Source organism: Neoarius graeffei, chromosome 17, assembly GCF_027579695.1.
Source record: "Neoarius graeffei isolate fNeoGra1 chromosome 17, fNeoGra1.pri, whole genome shotgun sequence".
Classification (NCBI taxonomy): Eukaryota; Metazoa; Chordata; class Actinopteri; order Siluriformes; family Ariidae; genus Neoarius; species Neoarius graeffei.
This window is the reverse complement of record NC_083585.1, coordinates 41,198,610-41,219,363: the sequence shown is the minus strand read 5'-3', so window position 1 is coordinate 41,219,363 and position 20,754 is coordinate 41,198,610. Positions and strand designations below refer to the sequence as shown.

Sequence of the window (20,754 nt, the reverse complement as noted above, 5' to 3'; positions counted from 1 at the left end):
TTTTCCAGAGCAATGTACACACATCCCCAGCATGTGGGGAGTAGTTGGGAGTTACATGCCTTGCTCAAGAGCACTTCAGCCATGGATTTTTCCTGCTACTTCAGGGAATCAAACCAGCAACCCTTTGGGCTCAAGGCTGCATCGCTAACCTTTAGGCCATGGCTGCCCGCAGTGACTCAATTATGACTCAGTTATGTTTCATCACTTCATACTTGGTTAAGGATGACTAAGTGTTTTATATGAAGTTGCTCAGGTTATACTTGAGCTTATTCTCAGAGAGAAAACACTGTTCATTTTCACTGAAAAGCTACTAATGAACCTGTTTGATATAGCCTGTTATTATAGATCTTCTCCAGAGTATATTGCTTTTCTTGAAATTGCGAGAACACTGATCAGCCTCGAACTCATGTTGATGATACCCTTTGAATGATCTTGGTGCATGATGAGAAAGAAAGACTATACACTGTAAAAAATGATTTGTTGTTTTAACTTAAAAAAGTTAGTGCAAGGGTTGCCTTAAGGGCTGCCTTAAAATTTTGAGTTCACTGAAATTAATATAGTAAGTTCACAACAATTTAACTTACTATGTGAATTCCAGTGAACTCAAAATTTTAAGGCAGCCCTTGCACTAACTTTTTTAAGTTAAAACAACAAATATTTTTTTTACAGTGTATGGTGTTAGATTTGGCCTTTTAAATAAAATGTTAGATAAAATGTCTGATAATATAAAGGGAAAATGTGGGTTCAGGAATGTTATTACATGCAAATTGATGGAAATGATATCAGTATCCAGCATTGAGCTCTATATAAAATCTGAAGAGTTCATAGCCTATTCCCTGCTGTAGAGATGAGTGAAGCCATCTGGCCACCATATTGCCACTCCCATCACGTGTATTTGGCTTATGTGTTGAACCATGGTTTCCGATCAGATTTGCCCCAAAAAAGTATCTCCTGACTGTTTTCCCCCTTTCATTACCTCCTCTTATTTTCTCAACTTTACCCACATTCCTTACATATCTTTATTGCGCTCCCCTTCACTGTTATTGGGTTTTTTCCTTTTCCAGTTCAGTCTCTGATCATTTTTTTTTTTGAATGGCTCTTTTTTACGACTGTAATTATTTTATGAAGATTATTTCAGTTTTTCTCTTATACAGTGTACCTTTCTCTTTCATATATCTCTTCTTCCTTATATAAGGAAGACGAAATATATGAAAGAAAAAGGTTATATAATATTTTATATATACACTCACAGGTGAAATGTCCGTCCACAACCTTTGACCTGACAATTTGTACAGTTCACTGCTGCACACGTAGGCATTTTTCTTCTAATTTTTCTCACCAACTACATAAATAACTTGTCCAATTTTGTGTAGCTTCCAGTCGTCTAAATGACAGTTATGCTCCGCAATGGGAGTGGTAAGATGGCGGCCAGCTGGCTTCACTCTGACGAGCCTATGAGCTGTCCAGATTTTATATAGAACTCAGTGGTATCCAGATAATGGTGGTATGTGCACAACTGAGTTCTGGTATGTTTAGCTTTGTATGTTTCTGCAGGACCTTATTTTTGTGCTATTCTGTTCCTGCGTTTTTCAGTCTGGCATCCTAGTTGGTTGTCATGTCTCATAAGATTATCATGTTACCATTCAGGATTGTATGTAATATTTTTGTGAAAAGCTGAGAGAATGGAGCAGATCCTCATCGTTGTCTACCAGAATATTTCCTCTTCACCCATGAGAACGCTGGTATCTTGTAATTATGGGTGCAATGTGTGGAATGGAAGGGCATGATCATTGTCATGATTTCATAAGCTCTATCTGTCTGCTAACCAACTGGGAGTAATTCCAAATAACCCACCACTGACCTGCAGCTGTGTCGAATAATAATGGCTGTTCTCAGAGCCCTCTGTAGCTACATTGTGTTAACTTCTCCCCTTGACTATGGTTTGGTTGTTTTGGCTAAGGAAATGTTGTAATGCTGACATACCTTCGATGTAATATGACTGGGGTGTCAGACTTTCAATACATTCCATTGTCAAAGATAATCTCTGTTTCTTTCCATCAGCATTTCTTGGAATTAAATCTTGACCTATCCCTCAGTGGCAAAGATGCAAACATCTGAATAATTAGTCTAATTATAAAGCCATAATCTAATCAGGCTCACATTCAAAAACTGAATACAGCACACGTTGTCAGGTTTGCATGACTAGCACTTAGCTTTGCCTTGACCTTGCGTATTTCCTGACATATTTTGCGACAGCTCCAGGGTCTAACCCTATTTGATTGTGAGCTTGGATTACTGTCTGTCTGGAGTTTCTCATTTTCTTCCAATGTCTGTATGGGTTTCTACACTGAAAAAAGTGAAACAAAGTTGTTGTTCATTTAATGTATTTGTTTTCATTCCAGTGAATAAAAAAAAATAGTTTGCTCCCATATTCAAAAGTTGTTTAAATGAATTTAAAATATTCAGGTTTAACAAAGATTATTTACATTAAGTAATAAAACCAATGCATTTGGAGGCGCCGTGGCTCAGTCAACTAAGGCGCCATACCATAAATCTGGGGACCCGGGTTCGATTCCAACCCGTGGTCATTTCCCAATCCCTCCCCAGCTCATTTCCTGTCTCTACACTATCCTATCCAATAAAGGTGAAAAAAGCCCCCCAAAAAATCTTTAAAAAAAAGTGTATTTATTTTAGTTTAGGAAAATCTGAAATAATTGCTTTGGTTCAACCATCAGAAATTGGTTTACATGAAGTTAAATATTTCAGGTCAAATCAAATGAATTATTTATATTGTATAACACTACAATATTAGGTGTGATCGATTACCTCAATTTTTTTAATTTTAGCCAATGTTTAATTTTTTTCAGTGTACTGGGTTCTACAATTTCCTCCCACTTCCCAAAAAACATGCCACTGGGAGGATTGGCAACTCTAAATTTCCCCAAGGTGTGTGTGAGTGTGTGGTGATGGACTGGCATTTCATCCAAGGTGTGTTCCTGCTTTTGGCACAGCGTTCCTGGGATAGACTCTGGATCCACCATGACTGACCAGGATTAAGCAGTTCCTGAAGATTTATGATAACTAACGATGATAATTGCCAAACTGTTTTCTGAAGAGTTCATCTTCATTTTCATGTGCAGGAAACTCACCAGACTGTTTAACTCTAAGACAACTAATAAAGCAGTTTATCTTGGTATATGAATCAACATCATGTCCTGTGTTTCAGAATGCAGCCCAGTTGTTGTAGATGTGTAATTACAGATGTCTAGCCTGTCTTAAACAGGGTAGCATCTAAATGTTGTTAGAAATTATCAGCAGTATAAACATATAAATATATGAATCTGGCTGTAGTTCTGTGACTCCAACTTTATAAGAAGTTTGGCTTTTGTAGTAGGTTCTTTGTCTTTTTTTTTGGAAATTATTTTGCTAAAGGTAGCTGTTTTATGCACTCAGCACTGGATAGGCACTGGAACTCTCATGGGAACCCCCTGCCCCATTCCAAATAGCATGGCCTGCCCTTATAAGGCTCTGTGAGTATTCTAAGCACTGGGAGGAGGAGATTGAGGCCACAGCAATTCCAGCCATGCGGCCCTCTAACTTCCGGAGTTGGGATTTCTAGCTGGCATGTGACTGATATAGCCAGGCTGTGCCATGCCCACAGAGCAAAGCATGGCCTGAAGGGAGTGGCTGTAAGGCATAGGGCCCTCGAGATGAGTGGAATGTTTAGAGTTCCTCTACTTGTCCTATCTTGTCCAAGTTTATCGTCAAGATTCATGTATTCATCTAGGGTGAGGCATTTGTCATTATGTTACTGCCAGAAAGGGTAGTATTGAAAAAAAAAAAAAACCTGTGTTCTTGTATTTTGGAGAAAATGAGAGAATTTGTGGACTTTTAATTTGCAGTTTGTTTAGTTAGTGGTGTTAGTAAATGGCTATTTTTTGACACAGACTATCTAGGTTGCATGAGAGATACAGTTGCATACTCAATGAAGCAGTCAATATACAGTGCAAATGAGTGCAGCTACAGTGACCTAGGACTTGTGAATAAACCTGCAACTAATTCAAAATGTCACCTGAAAAGAGTGACGAGAAAGACGAAAGCCTTTTATAACTGGAACACAGCAAATACATTTACAATCAGGGAATGCAAGAATGCAGGGAAATGAGTAGAATGCACCACTCCTAATGCAAATACAATGCAAATATACACAAGTACACTCAAATTCACAAGTTTGCGTTTCATTACAGATACACAGCAAATTCCTCAGTGTTGAATTAACACTTTCAGAGTTAATTTGTGTCCAATTGGACCTATATAAACACAGTAGGGTGTTAAATCAACACTCTGGGTGTTAATTCAACACTGGGGATTTTGCTGTGTATTAACAATTTTTTAACTGTAATTAATTGTACCCTTAAAATAGTCTTGAATGAACTATCTTTCTTTTTTAGAGAGTACGTGCTTACACTTATTTGTTTATCCTTACACTTGCAATTTTTTTTCTTCCCCTTTATCTTGGATGTCTATTTTTCTCAATCTTTGGTTCAATAATACAACCCCGATTCCAAAAAGTTGGGACAAAGTACAAATTGTAAATAAAAACGGAATGCAATGATGTGGAAGTTTCAAAATTCCATATTTTATTCAGAATAGAACATAGATGACATATCAAATGTTTAAACTGAGAAAATGTATCATTTAAAGAGAAAAATTAGGTGATTTTAAATTTCATGACAACAACACATCTCAAAAAAGTTGGGACAAGACCATGTTTACCACTGTGAGACATCCCCTTTTCTCTTTACAACAGTCTGTAAACGTCTGGGGACTGAGGAGACAAGTTGCTCAAGTTTAGGGATAGGAATGTTAACCCATTCTTGTCTAATGTAGGATTCTAGTTGCTCAACTGTCTTAGGTCTTTTTTTGTCGTATCTTCCGTTTTATGATGCGCCAAATGTTTTCTATGGGTGAAAGATCTGGACTGCAGGCTGGCCAGTTCAGTACCCGGACCCTTCTTCTACGCAGCCATGATGCTGTAATTGATGCAGTATGTGGTTTGGCATTGTCATGTTGGAAAATGCAAGGTCTTCCCTGAAAGAGACGTTGTCTGGATGGGAGCATATGTTGCTCTAGAACCTGGATATACCTTTCAGCATTGATGGTGTCTTTCCAGATGTGTAAGCTGCCCATGCCACACGCACTAATGCAACCCCATACCATCAGAGATGCAGGCTTCTGAACTGAGCGCTGATAACAACTTGGGTCGTCCTTCTCCTCTTTAGTCCGAAAGACACGGCGTCCCTGATTTCCATAAAGAACTTCAAATTTTGATTCGTCTGACCACAGAACAGTTTTCCACTTTGCCACAGTCCATTTTAAATGAGCCTTGGCCCAGAGAAGACGTCTGCGCTTCTGGATCATGTTTAGATACGGCTTCTTCTTTGAACTATAGAGTTTTAGCTGGCAACGGCGGATGGCATGGTGAATTGTGTTCACAGATAATGTTCTCTGGAAATATTCCTGAGCCCATTTTGTGATTTCCAATACAGAAGCATGCCTGTATGTGATGCAGCGCCATCTAAGGGCCCGAAGATCACGGGCACCCAGTATGGTTTTCCGGCCTTGACCCTTACGCACAGAGATTCTTCCAGATTCTCTGAATCTTTTGATGATATTATGCACTGTAGATGATGATATGTTCGAACTCTTTGCAATTTTGCACTGTCGAACTCCTTTCTGATATTGCTCCACTATTTGTCGGCGCAGAATTAGGGGGATTGGTGATCCTCTTCTCATCTTTACTTCTGAGAGCGGCTGCCACTCCAAGATGCTCTTTTTATACCCAGTCATGTTAATGACCTATTGCCAATTGACCTAATGAGTTGCAATTTGGTCCTCCAGCTGTTCCTTTTTTGTACCTTTAACTTTTCCAGCCTCTTATTGCCCCTGTCCCAACTTTTTTGAGATGTGTTGCTGTCATGAAATTTCAAATGAGCCAATATTTGGCATGAAATTTCAAAATGTCTCACTTTCGACATTTGATATGTTGTCTATGTTCTACTGTGAATACAATATCAGTTTTTGAGATTTGTAAATTATTGCATTCCGTTTTTATTTACAATTTGTACTTTGTCCCAACTTTTTTGGAATCGGGGTTGTAGAAAAGTTTATTGCTGCACCATTTGTCCCTTCTTTAACTCTCGCATCTTAATTGTGACGTGTTGGATTGACCTTAACCCTACCCATTTTCTGCATCTGTTCACAGTCCCCTCGCCCTGCAGTGACAGCTGAGAGGTGTGTGTTTGTCTGCAGGCTAGCATACCTCCTCCCACTAGATTCCAGCTCCGCTAAAGGGGAGGAATGGTGCATATCTTTTATGGAACACTTAAGGAAGCGCCAGTTAAACCAAAGTGCTAGATAAGCGGAAAAACTAGCACCGTTGGAGATGTGCATTCCTGTATGTGTGTGTGATCAGGAGCAGCATGTATTCAGGCTTTTCACTGAAACACTGAAAATCTTTCATGCAGTTGGGATCTAAGCCCATATTTGATGGGCTACTTTGAAGAGATCTCTTCCTGTGCCAGTAAACACAGCAGTGCACACAGAGCATTTTGAGGAGAGGGGAAATATGTTACTTCAACTCCATCTTCACACTTGCATTAGCATGCTGTGAAATGTGTGACACAAATTCCTGAAACGATAGGCATGATAGAGAGAAACCAGCAAGGCTTTGTGTAAACATATTCACTTGTATTGAGAAATGATGACTTAAGACTCATCTACTTGATGACAACTTCCTGACTTGCATACGCGTACTGTAAACCACAATACAATAATATAGATTCTGATTGCCACATTGTGTGCAAGACCTGGGTGGGGTAGAGGTTGGTTCCTTTCTTCTTATCACTTCTTGCAGTTTCTCATCTCTTTTTCTTTCTTTCTCACAGCTGTCGGTTTTCCACCCACATGGCTTACATTCTTCTGTTCTGACATCACAGCGAACAGATCACCTGCTTATTTCTGACTTCTGGTTTTTTTTCCTGACTTCCTTTTCTTGTTTACACATTTTCATTTGCTTATCTATAAATAAGTAGACCTGTCTTTAAAGGTACAGTTAACAATTTTGGGTGTTAACCCAAAATTTTGGGTTTGTAGCACAGGATTAAAATTGTCTTCAGTGTTTCCTCTAAAACACATGCCTAGGCCAGAATGTCGAAATGCTAATAGCTTTCTGAATTGACGGGCAACATGATTGGCAGGTGAGGCTTTGAGTTCTGAGATGGTTAAATGTTAGTAGTTCATACTCCAGTTTTCTAAATCTGGGGCACGACCGAGACCAGAGTTTTCCACTGAGCAGATATTTTATTGAATCTGCTACTAAAAAAATGGCAAAAATGATCAATATTTTCCTGACTTAAAAATCGCTGACAGCACCTTTAACTCCTACCTCAGTTTCAGATCTACGCTGCCATAAACTCCCTCTCTCTCTCTCTCTCTTGCTGTTCCATCTCTTCTCTTCCTACTTCACCTCCTCCTCTCTTGTCGTTCTTTTTTTCCCAACCCTTTTTGGTCCATGATCTCTGTGGCTTTCTCACACTTTTTCCCTGAGCTTCCACCACCATCTCCCAGGGCCGTGACACATCAATAAATACAGAGAGACTCTTTCAGCTGGAGTTTGCCTTGACACTAAATTCTCAGAGCTTGTTGGATAGAAAAAGGTTGGAGGTGAGCTTGGACTTTGGCAGCAACAGGGCAGTCAGCTGTGCATCACCGGGAGGGAGAAGCCTGAGTTTATTATTGTTCTGCTGTCTGTTGTGGGGTTCTGTATTTACAATGGAGCAGGACAAAGCGGAGGTGAGCCGCATGCTTCGAATTACAGCCAGTCGCACCACCGCTGTACCAGCTTCAGAAATAACTGTGTATTGCTTCACGTCTTCCTGTAAATCTTGCAGAGTTTTAAAGAAAAATGCAACTGTATGCAATTCATAGCTTTTTAGAATAGTTTCCTGGCTCTTACTCTGGCGTAGTCATCTGTGCAACAGTTTCTACAAATAGATTTGTCTTGGTGCTGCAGTATAAATAGCTCAGCGAGAAGAGGCGGGAGGGAGAAGAAGGGAAGGAGGCGGAGACAAAGAGTGAGAGGAAAGAAGGAGATGTGTAATCTATAGAGGGCAAATATTTTCACCTACACAGCAAAATCCCCAATGGAGCATTTAATAGCTGGACACAAATGTACAGTGTAAGTGTCTAAGTATTAAATCCACACTAGAGGTTTTGCTGTGAACGTCTGAATTAGAGTCTCTCAGCTTTACCGTAACGTCAGAAGACAAATCTCCAACACATGAGGCCAGTGCAGGTTTGAAATAAGTTTTATGTGGCATTGAAAAAAGTGGATAAGGTTCATGTGGCTCTGTGTGGGTTGCAGATGGCTGTTCAGAGCTAGAAAGAGATTTTGCACGTCTGCCCCAGAACTTAATCATTTGCATTTGCTACTGTGTTTATGTCTTCATCTAGATCACTGTGATTCTTTACTTTTACATATGTATTATTTGGGTAATGGTTACCAAACTGTGGAGCCTTGGGTTGAATTTTTGCCATTCTGTATATGCAAAACACTCAATCATATGTCAGAAATGATAACTTGATCTGGGGCGGCACGGTGGTGTAGTGGTTAGCGCTGTCACCTCACAGCAAGAAGGTCCTGGGTTCGAGCCCCGGGGCCAGCGAGGGCCTTTCTGTGCGGAGTTTGCATGTTGTCCGTGTGGGTTTCCTCCGGGTGCTCCGGTTTCCCCCACAGTCCAAAGACATGCAGGTTAGGTTAACTGGTGACTCTAAATTGACCGTAGGTGTGAATGTGAGTGTGAATGGTTGTCTGTGTCTATGTGTCAGCCCTGTGATGACCTGGCGACTTGTCCAGGGTGTACCCCGCTTTTCACCCGTAGTCAGCTGGGATAGGCTCCAGCTTGCCTGCGACCCTGTAGAAGGATAAAGCGGCTAGAGATAATGAGATGAGATAACTTGATCTCTGGAGAGTTTGGTTTTAATTCAGTTTGTGATTATAGAGTTGCTACCTCACAGCTATCGGGCCCCCAGTTCAAGCCTGAGTGTGGATTACTGGCTATGTGGAGTTTCATGTGTTCTCCCTGTGTCTGTATGGCTTTCCTCAGGGTTCTCCGGTTTCCCTACACCACCCAAAAACATGCCAGTGTTTTTGGCAACATTAGCTAAGATAAATTGCCCATAGGTGTGAATGTACACAACCAGTGTTTTCCCAGAATAGGCTCTGGATGCAGCACGACTCTGACCAGGATAAAGCAGTTCCTGAAGATGAATGAATGAATAAAATTCTGATTATGATCATTATCCTGTATCAATGCAGGATCTTTCAAGAACGCACTGCGATGTTTAACTAGTGAATTCAGTGCCTCTGTGGAAAACTGGACAGTCTACAACTACACTGTATTAAGCAGTTGTTTATATAATGACAATAAAATAGATGCTCTTGCAAACAGCAGTGGGTAAGGAGGGAAGGCAGTGGCTTTCAGTGACATACACAGAAACTTGAAATTGTGTCGAAGTAATATGGTGGTGCTATTTGAAATCTCTGCTTTATCATCTGAGTTGCAGGCCATGAAGTCTTCAGAAATGAGAGGGAGGAGGAAGAGAAAGATGAGGAGGAGGAGGCAGGTAGTGAGATACTTTTGGAAGGAATGAGCTAGTAAGACAGGAAGTGAGCTTTGAGCAGGAGAGTGTGAGTTTAGAGCGAGGAGGAGGGGGGAAAAGTTTCAATTTGTGATTTCCCACAGATGTTGCACCATGTGACTGTTCTCTGGAGACATGTGAGTGTTCATTCTGCCTGTGGAGACATGGCCCAGGTTAGACTCACTCACTGCTGAAGATCTTCTCAGCGCCCAGACACGTCTATCCCACGTCATTGGCACTAAGCTGTATTTAAGAGCAGGACGGACAGAGAGACAGGACTGGACGTTATGTGACACTTCTTTTTCTGTTTACTTATCCTATCTTTAGACAGACCTTGACAACCTTGTTTGGGCTTTGTCCTGTATCTAAGTATTGCTGGGTAGCTTTGTGGCAGGTGATCAAAGGGCAGGAACGGCTCATGAGTGAAAGAGATATGACCAGCAGGAATGGAATAAAGACACGAGCACCAATAAGAGGCTGCTTTCTAGTTAATGCTTGTTTGTCTATGCTGCGCCATTGACAATGGTGATAACATGCAAAAAAAAAATAAAAAATTATGGAAATAAAACGCATTGTAAACATGTACCCAAGCTAATGTTTGAACAAATATGTGTTGTGTAGATAAGTAAACTTAGGGAGGTGGCTGAGTATTGTCTCTGTGCTGCTGTGAGGTCTGATCTAGTCTCCTCCCTGCACTTTCTCTGATGCATTACTAGTGAAAGAAACAGAAACTCACACGGTCTGGAAAACATTACACAGATTCCTGCAGGCGGGGGATCTGCTTCTGAGAGAGAGAGAGAGAGAGAGAGAGAGAGAGAATATATTACAAGACATAGCTGAAACAGCTGAGGCTCAGAAACCCTTTGACATTGACTGACAGTGTTGCTCTGCATCTTTTCCAGAATATAAATGATAGAAGCAAGAACATATTCAATCAGGCTATTGGATTGAGTTCTAATTATTGGATTTTGTCCACTAGGTGGCACTGGTCTACTGAACAGGGCAATGATGGTGACCTTGATTATGGTGTGTGCGTGTGCTGGCGAAGGGGTGTGCTTTTTTTGTTTTGTTTTTTTTTGTTTTTATAAATGATAAAACATGCTGATTTTATTTGCAAAACTTTCATAGCCGAAAGATTTCCCTTTGGCTAAAGAGATTAAAAGAGATTGGGTACGGTTCAGCATACCATTTAGATGAAGTCACTACCTCACAAAGACAGTAAAACCAGTGTGCGATTTTATCTTTTTGAGAATCAGATGTCCTCCTTGATTGCACTATAGGAATGGAGACATTTCACTGATCGCCATAAAGAAAAAACCGCAGCTTTTATGGTTTGAAACCAAAGTAGACAAACGATTTCGCTTTGGTTACTGTGACTGAGGTTAAGGTTAGAAGTAGGTGTAGGGATAAAATGGTTAAGCCACTATAATAAAAACGTCAGTGGGAGCAGCTCATAAAGATGGTAAAATCAAACTGTGTTTATATGTAACAGGTGGATTATTCTGTTATGCATGGTAGCAAAGGAGAAACAGTTGTGTCCTGAGTTGTCGGTTTTATTTTGTTTTTCTGATCCAGAACCTCTAACTTTTTTATATGGTTCCCACAAGGTAGAATTCGACTGATGGAAAATACGATAATTAATGATTTATGAACAGTTCTGGCGGCACGGTGGTGTAGTGGGTAGCGCTGTCGCCTCACAGCAAGAAGGTCCTGGGTTCGAGCCCCGTGGCCGACGAGGGCCTTTCTGTGCGGAGTTTGCATGTTCTCCCCGTGTCCGCGTGGGTTTCCTCCGGGTGCTCCGGTTTCCCCCACAGTCCAAAGACATGCAGGTTAGGTTAACTGGTGACTCTAAATTGACTGTAGGTGTGAATGTGAGTGTGAATGGTTGTCTGTGTCTATGTGTCAGCCCTGTGATGACCTGGCGACTTGTCCAGGGTGTACCCTGCCTTTCGCCCGTAGTCAGCTGGGATAGGCTCCTGCGACCCTGTAGAAGGATAAAGCAGCTAGAGATAATGAGATGAGATGAACAGTTCTGCTGGCATTCTACCATTTCTTTCTCTCTCTCCACACACACACCTTTTTTTTTGTAAATGATTTGCATTGCACAGACGATATTCCAGTTCTAGCTATTTTTCTTCATTCACATATCCTTTGTCTACATCTTCTTTATCTGCATGTCCTCGTTGCGTCAGAGTCTATCAAACAGATCTAACGTTTTATGGCTAAAGCTGTAAATCAAACAATCCTGTCTTTATCAAACTGTGCCATAAAATGGATCTAACTCAGCTCCTAGACATTAGGTGCACTGCAGAGCAACGTTCCATCAAAATAACTGATTAGTTATACCCCATAATGAATGGATAGAGTCAGGTGTGGTTCGTATAAATACATGGGCTACGTCCCAACTAATTTTTGACATTGGCATTAGATTATTTGCTGTTAACAAATATCTTAAAGGGGCCAGCTCATCATTCCCAAAATCCAATTTGCTGTTTTTGTTTATATGCAGGCCACTGCGTTTTGAAAGCATGGCATTGCTACTCTGCTAGCTGTCTTCGTGTGCCCGCACTGATCTAGCTGAATACCAAGCCCTTACAAGAAAACCTTTGCTAATAAAAAGCACACATTATTTCTGGTATATTCTTTCTTTTGTCCTTCATCCATTTGCTTGGTCCGTTACAGTGGACTAACCATACGAAAAGGGAATAGATTGGTGAAAGGAATTTAAAATGCAACTGCTTTGAAAAAATAGCTTCAGTTTCACATTAGTTTATGATCTGTTGCCTAGGATGTCATTTCTTTGTTGCAGATTGTTTGTTTGTTTGTTTTTTCAAATATAACCCAACCAAATATGGAATATCACTGGCATCGAAAAAAAGCGACTCGTTATTTAGTACAGAGGCTTCTGGAAAGGGTGAGCCGGCCCCTTTAAACTGGATTATTTTGGACCTTTGTGGTAACAAGCACAACACCACTGCCAGTCGTCATACACAGGACGCTATGCAGAAGCGAAGCTGAGGCTGATTTCTTTCTAGATCAGACTGTAGAGTCATGCAGCACTTGTAGATTCAGTGACAGTCATGTCAGATGATTACACAGAGTGGCACACCCCCTTTTATTTGCAGCTGCCATTCTGCTTTTAAGTGTGTATATGTAATAGTTTAGAAGAAGAAGAAGAACTTTATTCATCACACGCTTGTGAAATTCCTCTCTGCATTTAACCCATCTGAAGCAGTGAACACACACATGTGAGCAATGACCACACACACATACGCAGAGCAGTGAGCAGCCATGCTAACAGTGCCCGGGGAGCAGTCGGGTGCCTCACTCAAGGGCACCTCAGCCCAAGGCCGTCCCATATTAACCTAACCGCATGTCTTTGGACTGTGGGGGAAATCTGAGCACCCGGAGGAAACCCACGCAGACACGGGGAGAACATGCAAACTCCACACAGAAAGGCCCCTCTGTCAGCCACGGGGCTCGAACCCAGAATCTTCTTACTGTGGGGCGACAGCGCTAACCACTTACACCACTGTCCAGCCACACACTAATAATTTAAGTACAGTAGAGATGCAGGACCAGGCTTGGGCACTCCCAGTTTTAAGATTCCATTCCTCTGGAATCTTCTAGACATCACATTACAGGTATTTAGCAGACGCTCTTATCCAGAGCAATGTACAACATACCCAGAGCGGCCTGGGGAGCAGTTGGGGGTTAGGTGCCTTGCTCAAGGGCACTTCAGCCATTCCTGCTGGTCCAGGGACTCGAACTGGTGACCTTTTGGTCTCAAAGCTGCTTCTCTCACCTTTGGGCCATGGCATTCCCCATAGACAGTTCACATTTTCTGTTTTCCAATTTATTGTTTCATGTATGTCTGTGCTATAAGACGGATCTATGCTGGAAGAGCAGAAATTGCTACAGGTATGATGGTTTGGAGTGCTGGATAAAGAAACTCTTTTAAAAGATAAGTGAGGTAAGGGATAATGTACAGTGAGCCAATTATTATTTGCGAAATACATCACCCTGAAGGGGCTGAAGGGGTTTATTTGGCAATAACGATTGGCTCACTTTACATTATACCACAAATCAATAATTAGCCACAAAGTATTGATTTTAAAATGATTTATTTATTTTAAAAATGATTTTATTGTTGGGCGGCACGGTGGTGTAGTGGTTAGCGCTGTCGCCTCACAGCAAGAAGGTCCTGGGTTCGAGCTGGCGAGGGCCTTTCCGTGCGGAGTTTGCATGTTCTCCCCGTGTCCGCGTGGGTTTCCTCCGGGTGCTCCGGTTTCCCCCACAGTCCAAAGACATGCAGGTTAGGTTAACTGGTGACTCTAAATTGACCGTAGGTGTGAATGTGAGTGTGAATGGTTGTCTGTGTCTATGTGTCAGCCCTGTGATGACCTGGCGACTTGTCCAGGGTGTACCCCGCCTTTCGCCCGTAGTCAGCTGGGATAGGCTCCAGCTTGCCTGCGACCCTGTAGAAGGATAAAGCGGCTAGAGATAATGAGATGAGATGAGATTTTATTGTTTCTGTTATTGATGTGGTCCACAGCAACAGTCTGTTACACATCAGTGGTCTGTTGTACAGAAATAACAGACTGTAGAATGCTGTAACTGACCGATCAGAATCAAGTATTCAACAAAACCGTGTAATAATTGTGGATAAATATGCATTTGGCACGATCTCTGAACGGTGCATTAATCAGCCTTAAATCTGATTTACTGCTGTAAATCTGCTTCTGCTAGCAAAACCTGTGCTGACAGAAGCACAGGGATGTAGAAACGAAGGAAGGAAGGAGGGGGAATACTTGGCATAATCTCTGAATAAATTTAATACATTTAATGCACTTAATGCTGAATGCAGCCTTTTCATGGAAGTCTTTATCCCAAATTCCTCCTTATTTTGCTGTATGTGTGCATTCCCGATCTCATTCCCACTCGCTGTGGGCCATCGGGGCCACATTTGAGCCTCATGCCTTGGTGTGTTAAATGCTGTTGAAAAGCTCTGACCTGACTTTGAGTGCAGCGCAGGAGGAGAGCAGTCTGAGAGATCAAGTGTGTACGAGTGAAGGGGGCAAGGTATGGGAGGGTGGGAGAGAGGGAGGAGAGGAGGAGGGGGAGTGTGTCACTTTTCTTAGGGACTTGCACCTCTGTGGAGTGAGAGAAAAAGAGAAGGAGGGAGATCGAATATAGAGGAGAAAAAGGAGGAAAGGGATACCAGAAGAAGAAATGGCAGCTGAAGTGTTGCTATAAGAAGGTTTTGTGTGACATCTCTGACAAGGAGAATTGTTTTGGAAAAAGAAACCTAGAGCGGTACACTGGAAAAGAAGGAAAATCGAAGTATTGAGCAATGGTAAGAACTAATCTGTGTCCAGTGAAAAACTTTTTAACTGTTTACTTGTGTGCTGAAATGATATGGAAGCATTGAAGTGAACATTACTGAGCCGTGCTAACTGCTCTGGATGTGGACTGGGAGAGTGTGTTTAACATTTTTTCATTTCTAACATATTGTCTCTTGTGAATGAGGACCTTGCCTACCATATTGTGACTACGGTGGTTTGTTCCACGGATGCTGTTTCATGTCGTAAATGATCTTCTTAGCCTAAAAGCTGCTCTTTTTGAAGTTTTCAGTTACTTGGGTAGCTCTCCAAATCTGTCTTCTTTATCATACCAATCAGTTTAGTCAGCTGGTGTGTGTGTGTGTGTGTGTGTGTGTGTGTGCACCCGCATGCATGCACCATCACAAAGTACAGCCAGCGTATCTCTGGAGAATTGTCTGAGAGAGTTGAATAGAGAGAGTAATGAAATGCTAATTAAATTCCTCTCAGTTTCAGTAGGCTGTGTGTTTCTTCCTGTGTGTGTGTGTGTGATCTCACTTGCTGTTTTAGGCTACAGTAGATCCTGTTGTCATTTACATCCATACATTTGGTAGGCACTTATCCAAAGCAGCTTTCAAATGAGGCAGAATCAAATCCAAGCATACAGCTGAGGGTCTGGGATTTGAACTCGAAACCTTCCAGGTGCTAATAGAAAAACTCACCTGCCGAGCTTTCACTGTCTCGTAGTGCCATCAAACCTGATCAGGACGCACCTTTCAGCGAGCACCGATTGGTTGAAATGACTAGGTATGTCCGATTGCATACACAGAAACGTTTTAACAAGACTGTGACCTTTCTTCTCCGGCTTTCAACAAGAGTTTGAGTGATTTTTGCCAATTTAATTTGATTGCACCCCTGGGATCACAGTGATTCAGTGCTATAGAATAAGCACACGGTGTCTGAAAAGTGCTGATGTGCAGCGAGTTAAGGATAGAGAAGCGAAAGGGTGTTGAAATAAGGCTGATGAAAATGATAAGCCTAATCATTTTACTCAGTATTCATAATCTTTCTAAACATGAATCAGTCTGTATCAGATGCTTCTTAGGTACATTAGAAGCTTTTAAATTCAAAACGTAAACACGATCAGGTGCTTAATATACCACTACAGTATGTGATTCTGTGATTTAATACACACAAATCAGTCTACACAGATATTCAAAACATCTCATCAATACGATATTAGTATAGTTTACCAATATTTTTACTGATTATCTCATCTCATCTCATTATCTCTAGCCGCTTTATCCTGTTCTACAGGGTCGCAGGCAAGCTGGAGCCTATCCCAGCTGACTACGGGCGAAAGGCGGGGTACACCCTGGACAAGTCGCCAGGTCATCACAGGGCTGACACATAGACACAGACAACCATTCACACTCACATTCACACCTACGGTCAATTTAGAGTCACCAGTTAACCTAACCTGCATGTCTTTGGACTGTGGGGGAAACCGGAGCACCCGGAGGAAACCCACGGGGAGAACATGCAAACTCCACACAGAAAGGCCCTCGCCGGCCACAGGGCTCGAACCCGGACCTTCTTGCTGTGAGGCGACAGCACTAACCACTACACCACCGTACCGCCCTACGTTGAAGTAATTATGTTTCATTTAAAAACATGAGTTTAAAATAAGACTGTTTTTAAGTAGAATTCTTAACATTTCTGTTCTGCATTTAAAGTAGGTGCGTGTTGCTGAGCGAGATGAATGACACTCATTTGTCAGTTATATCCGGTTTAAAGCCAGACTGACATGCCTGTGTGTGTGTAGTTTCGACTGAGATTCCAGCCTGAGGTCAGCATACCTCACGCACCTCACAGATCGATCCTCATCTCAGCTGTACATCTCATGACGCCGCAGGCATGCTGTACCCTAACCTGAAGTGATGCAACTTTTTTTTAAAAATGTTGAATTTAACTGAATGACAAATGAGAAGCAACAGACGAACAGTCTGCACTGCATTAGCGTTTGTTCTTCATCTTATTCTGGGAAGGCTGAGTGGAGCGTAAGCTTGCCGTGAATACAGAGCATTGTCTAGCAAGTTGGCCTAAAATGCATCTGCTCATTCACGAGAATGTGTTCACTGCCAAGAGCTGTTTTTATTCTAGATCCCATTTGGTTTTTATATAGGAGTTCATCCTTTGCAAATTGTAAATGTTCATCAAAACAAGTTTGTATTTATTTCCTTAAGGCCAGTTTCATGTGGTGGTGGTTAAGAGATGACAACATTTAAAGGACCCATGGCATGGTGGTTTGTTGATGCTTTAAACGGGCTCGTGGAGGTTTCCGGATGTTATATCCGCAGCCTTTCTCGAAATGAACCCTTGGCACGTAGATATAGCCTCCTGGGAGAAAGCCCCATTTCAGCCCTTTTCCCAGTGCGTTGTTTTGTTAATGAGAAGCATGGAGGCGGGGAAGGGTAGAGGGTGGGGGCGGGCCATGGGGGGAGGGGGAGGGGCTTGACCAAGGTGTGGGCATGCTACCTGTGTGTGAACAGTAGCAATGGCAGGTCAAGCAACAGTCCAAGCTTTCGAGCATGCTGCATGCTTTTTGGTTTTGTAGCACAGAGTACCTGGCTAACTGCAGGAAGCGGTTAGCTGCACAGCTAATGTAGCCATTGCAAGGCTAACGCACCGATTTTAAAACACGGCAAAACGACTTAACAGTTATACACTTACTTGTTCGATGTTTGTGGCTGATGTGGCAGGGATGCTTGGTACGGACCCAGGCTTCAGTGACAGTTGATGTGCAAAACCTGCCCTGTACTGTTCCAAGTTGTGGAAACATTCATCAGGAAAATGCTTCCGACAAACATACACCGTCTTAGGTAGACTCGACAGCGTATTATTGGAGTAAATAAAATTAAGCCACTGCGTCTTCAGGGGCTCTCCCGTCGGCAGTAAAAACAGACTCCTTTCTGTGTTGTCACATCCATGTACAGCACAATTTCCATGTTTCGCTCGCTTAGGTGGTGCCATGTTGTTGTGTCCTCTATGGTCTCCTCACTACAAAATTGAAGTGATGTATCTATGGTGGCAACTTTTGAGCTGGGCGGGCAATCCATACAGTGGGTGGGAATCCAGAGGGGGGGGCGTGGGGATCATCTCCCTTGCTGACATAGTAAAGGGAAGAGCCTATCAACGTGCCATTTTGACGCGCCATTCTCAAATGTTGACAAAGGGTGGGCATAGTTTGGTTTACACATTATGACATTTCTAGCCACTGGGGTGACTTAAGAAGGTCAGAGGAACTCATTTTAACGTTAAAAAACCTCAGAAAGTGAAAATTTCATGCCATGGGACCTTTAAGACTGTTGATACCACAGTGCTTTGTATAAGAGCAGCTCTGACGGTAGTTTAAATGACGGTTTAAATGCGCATGTTATTGTTTCTGTAGTAATAAATTACACAGGGTTTTGTAGGATGGACACTGCACATAAACATTAAAAATGAAGTTTTAACAGTCAGACATAAAGTGCTTAGACACGGGAAAGTCTTCAGGAAGGAAGAACGGCTTTGCTCTTTTCAGTTTCTATATTTTTTGAGAGAGAAAAAAGAGGCTTTTTATAGAACGACTGTGTATAGAAGAACTTTATTTATCACACGTATACTTAAACATAGTGAAATTCATCTCTGCATTTAACCCAGCTGAAGCAGTGAACACACACACACATACCCAGAGCATTGGGCAGCCATGCTACAGCATCCATGGAGCAGTTAGGTGCCTTGTTCAAGGACATTTCAGCCTAAGGCCACCCCATGTTAACCTAACCGCATGTCTTTGAACTGTAGGGAAAACTGGATCATCCGGAGATCAAGCCACTGGGTTCGAACCTAGAACCTTCTTGCTGTGAGACGACAGTGTTACCCACTACACCACCGTGCCATCTGTGGTTTAATAACAAGCGATAACACGAACTACCTCTTTCATGAATATTCCACAACATTAAATGTTACAATAAATGTAAGAAAAAGATAACACGGCGTTCTTTAATTAATAAAAACATTTAGTGTTGAAGCACGTTGAGACATGAAACTCTGAATCTTCACGGTTGATTATTTTCCTGTAAAAGCTTGCCGCAGCTTGTTTAGCAGTTTTTAAAATTGAAGCACTTGGTGTGAGATCAGGATGTTTATAATATTTTTCAGTGTAATATGTGAATTTCAAGGGCGGCACGGTGGTGTAGTGGTTAGCGCTGTCACCTCACAGCAAGAAGGTCCTGGGTTCGAGCCCAGCGGCCGACGAGGGCCTTTCTGTGTGGAGTTTGCATGTTCTCCCCGTATCCACGTGGGTTTCCTCCAGGTGCTCCGGTTTCCCCCACAGTCCAAAGACATGCAGGTTAGGTTAACTGGTGACTCTAAATTGACCGTAGGTGTGAATGTGAGCGCGAATGGTTGTCTGTGTGTCAGCCCTATGATGACCTGGTGACTTGTCCAGGGTGTACCCCGCCTTTCGCCCATAGTCAGCTGGGATAGGCTCCAGCTTGCCTGTGACCCTGTAGGACAGGATAAGCAGCTACAGATAATGGATGGATGGATGTGAATTTCAAACTAACACATCTCATTTAAGTAATGTATTGATGAATAAAGAATGCAAAGGCCCTGATTTCGAAATGTTAGACTTGCCCTTATCCCTAACCTTAACTTTAATATCTTATAAGTAACAGTCTCGCAAATGAGTGCAAAATATGAAACAATGTTGTTAGTAAATTGATGCAGTTTATATTATCTCTTGATGAATTCTAAAAATTGGCCTAGATTTCTTGTGTGTGGGGGGGGGATTTCTTGTACTGTACTTTGTACAACCCCAATTCCAAAAAAGTTGGGACAAAGTACAAATTGTAAATAAAAACGGAATGCAATGATGTGGAAGTTTCAAAATTCCATATTTTATTCAGAATGGAACATAGATGACATATCAAATGTTTAAACTGAGAAAATGTATCATTTAAAGAGAAAAATTAGGTGATTTTAAATTTCATGACAACAACACATCTCAAAAAAGTTGGGACAAGGCCATGTTTACCATTGTGAGACATCCCCTTTTCTCTTTACAACAGTCTGTAAACGTCTGGGGACTGAGGAGACAAGTTGCTCAAGTTTAGGGATAGGAATGTTAACCCATTCTTGTCTAATGTAGGATTCTAGTTGCTCAACTGTCTTAGGTCTTTTTTGTCATATCTTCCGTTTTATGATGCGCCAAATGTTTTCTATGGGTGAAAGATCTGGACTGCAGGCTGGCCAGTTCAGTACCCGGACCCTTCTTCTACGCAGCCATGATGCTGTAATTGATGCAGTATGTGGTTTGGCATTGTCATGTTGGAAAATGCAAGGTCTTCCCTGAAAGAGACGTTGTCTGGATGGGAGCATATGTTGCTCTAGAACCTGGATATACCTTTCAGCATTGATGGTGTCTTTCCAGATGTGTAAGCTGCCCATGCCACACGCACTAATGCAACCCCATACCATCAGAGATGCAGGCTTCTGAACTGAGCGCTGATAACAACTTTGGTCGTCCTTCTCCTCTTTAGTCCGAATGACATGGCGTCCCTGATTTCCATAAAGAACTTCAAATTTTGATTCGTCTGACCACAGAACAGTTTTCCACTTTGCCACAGTCCATTTTAAATGAGCCTTGGCCCAGAGAAGACGTCTGCGCTTCTGGATCATGTTTAGA

General features: G+C 42.0%; 1 protein-coding gene across 3 annotated transcripts in view; it reads left to right on the top strand.

Annotated features, from left to right (window-relative positions):
* The window catches only part of myo1cb (myosin Ic, paralog b), a 103,760-nt gene that overhangs the window by 27,975 nt on the left and 55,031 nt on the right, over nucleotides 1–20,754 (top strand). The window contains exon 1 of one of the 3 annotated variants that reach the window (XM_060944218.1): nucleotides 14,918–15,058. The exons of the other annotated variants lie outside the window; for them this stretch is intronic. Within the exon in view, the coding sequence (XP_060800201.1) occupies nucleotides 15,056–15,058 (3 nt within the window). The 5' untranslated portion in view covers nucleotides 14,918–15,055. Of the gene's footprint in view, nucleotides 1–14,917; nucleotides 15,059–20,754 lie in introns of those variants that run through there. 3 annotated transcript variants of the gene reach the window in all.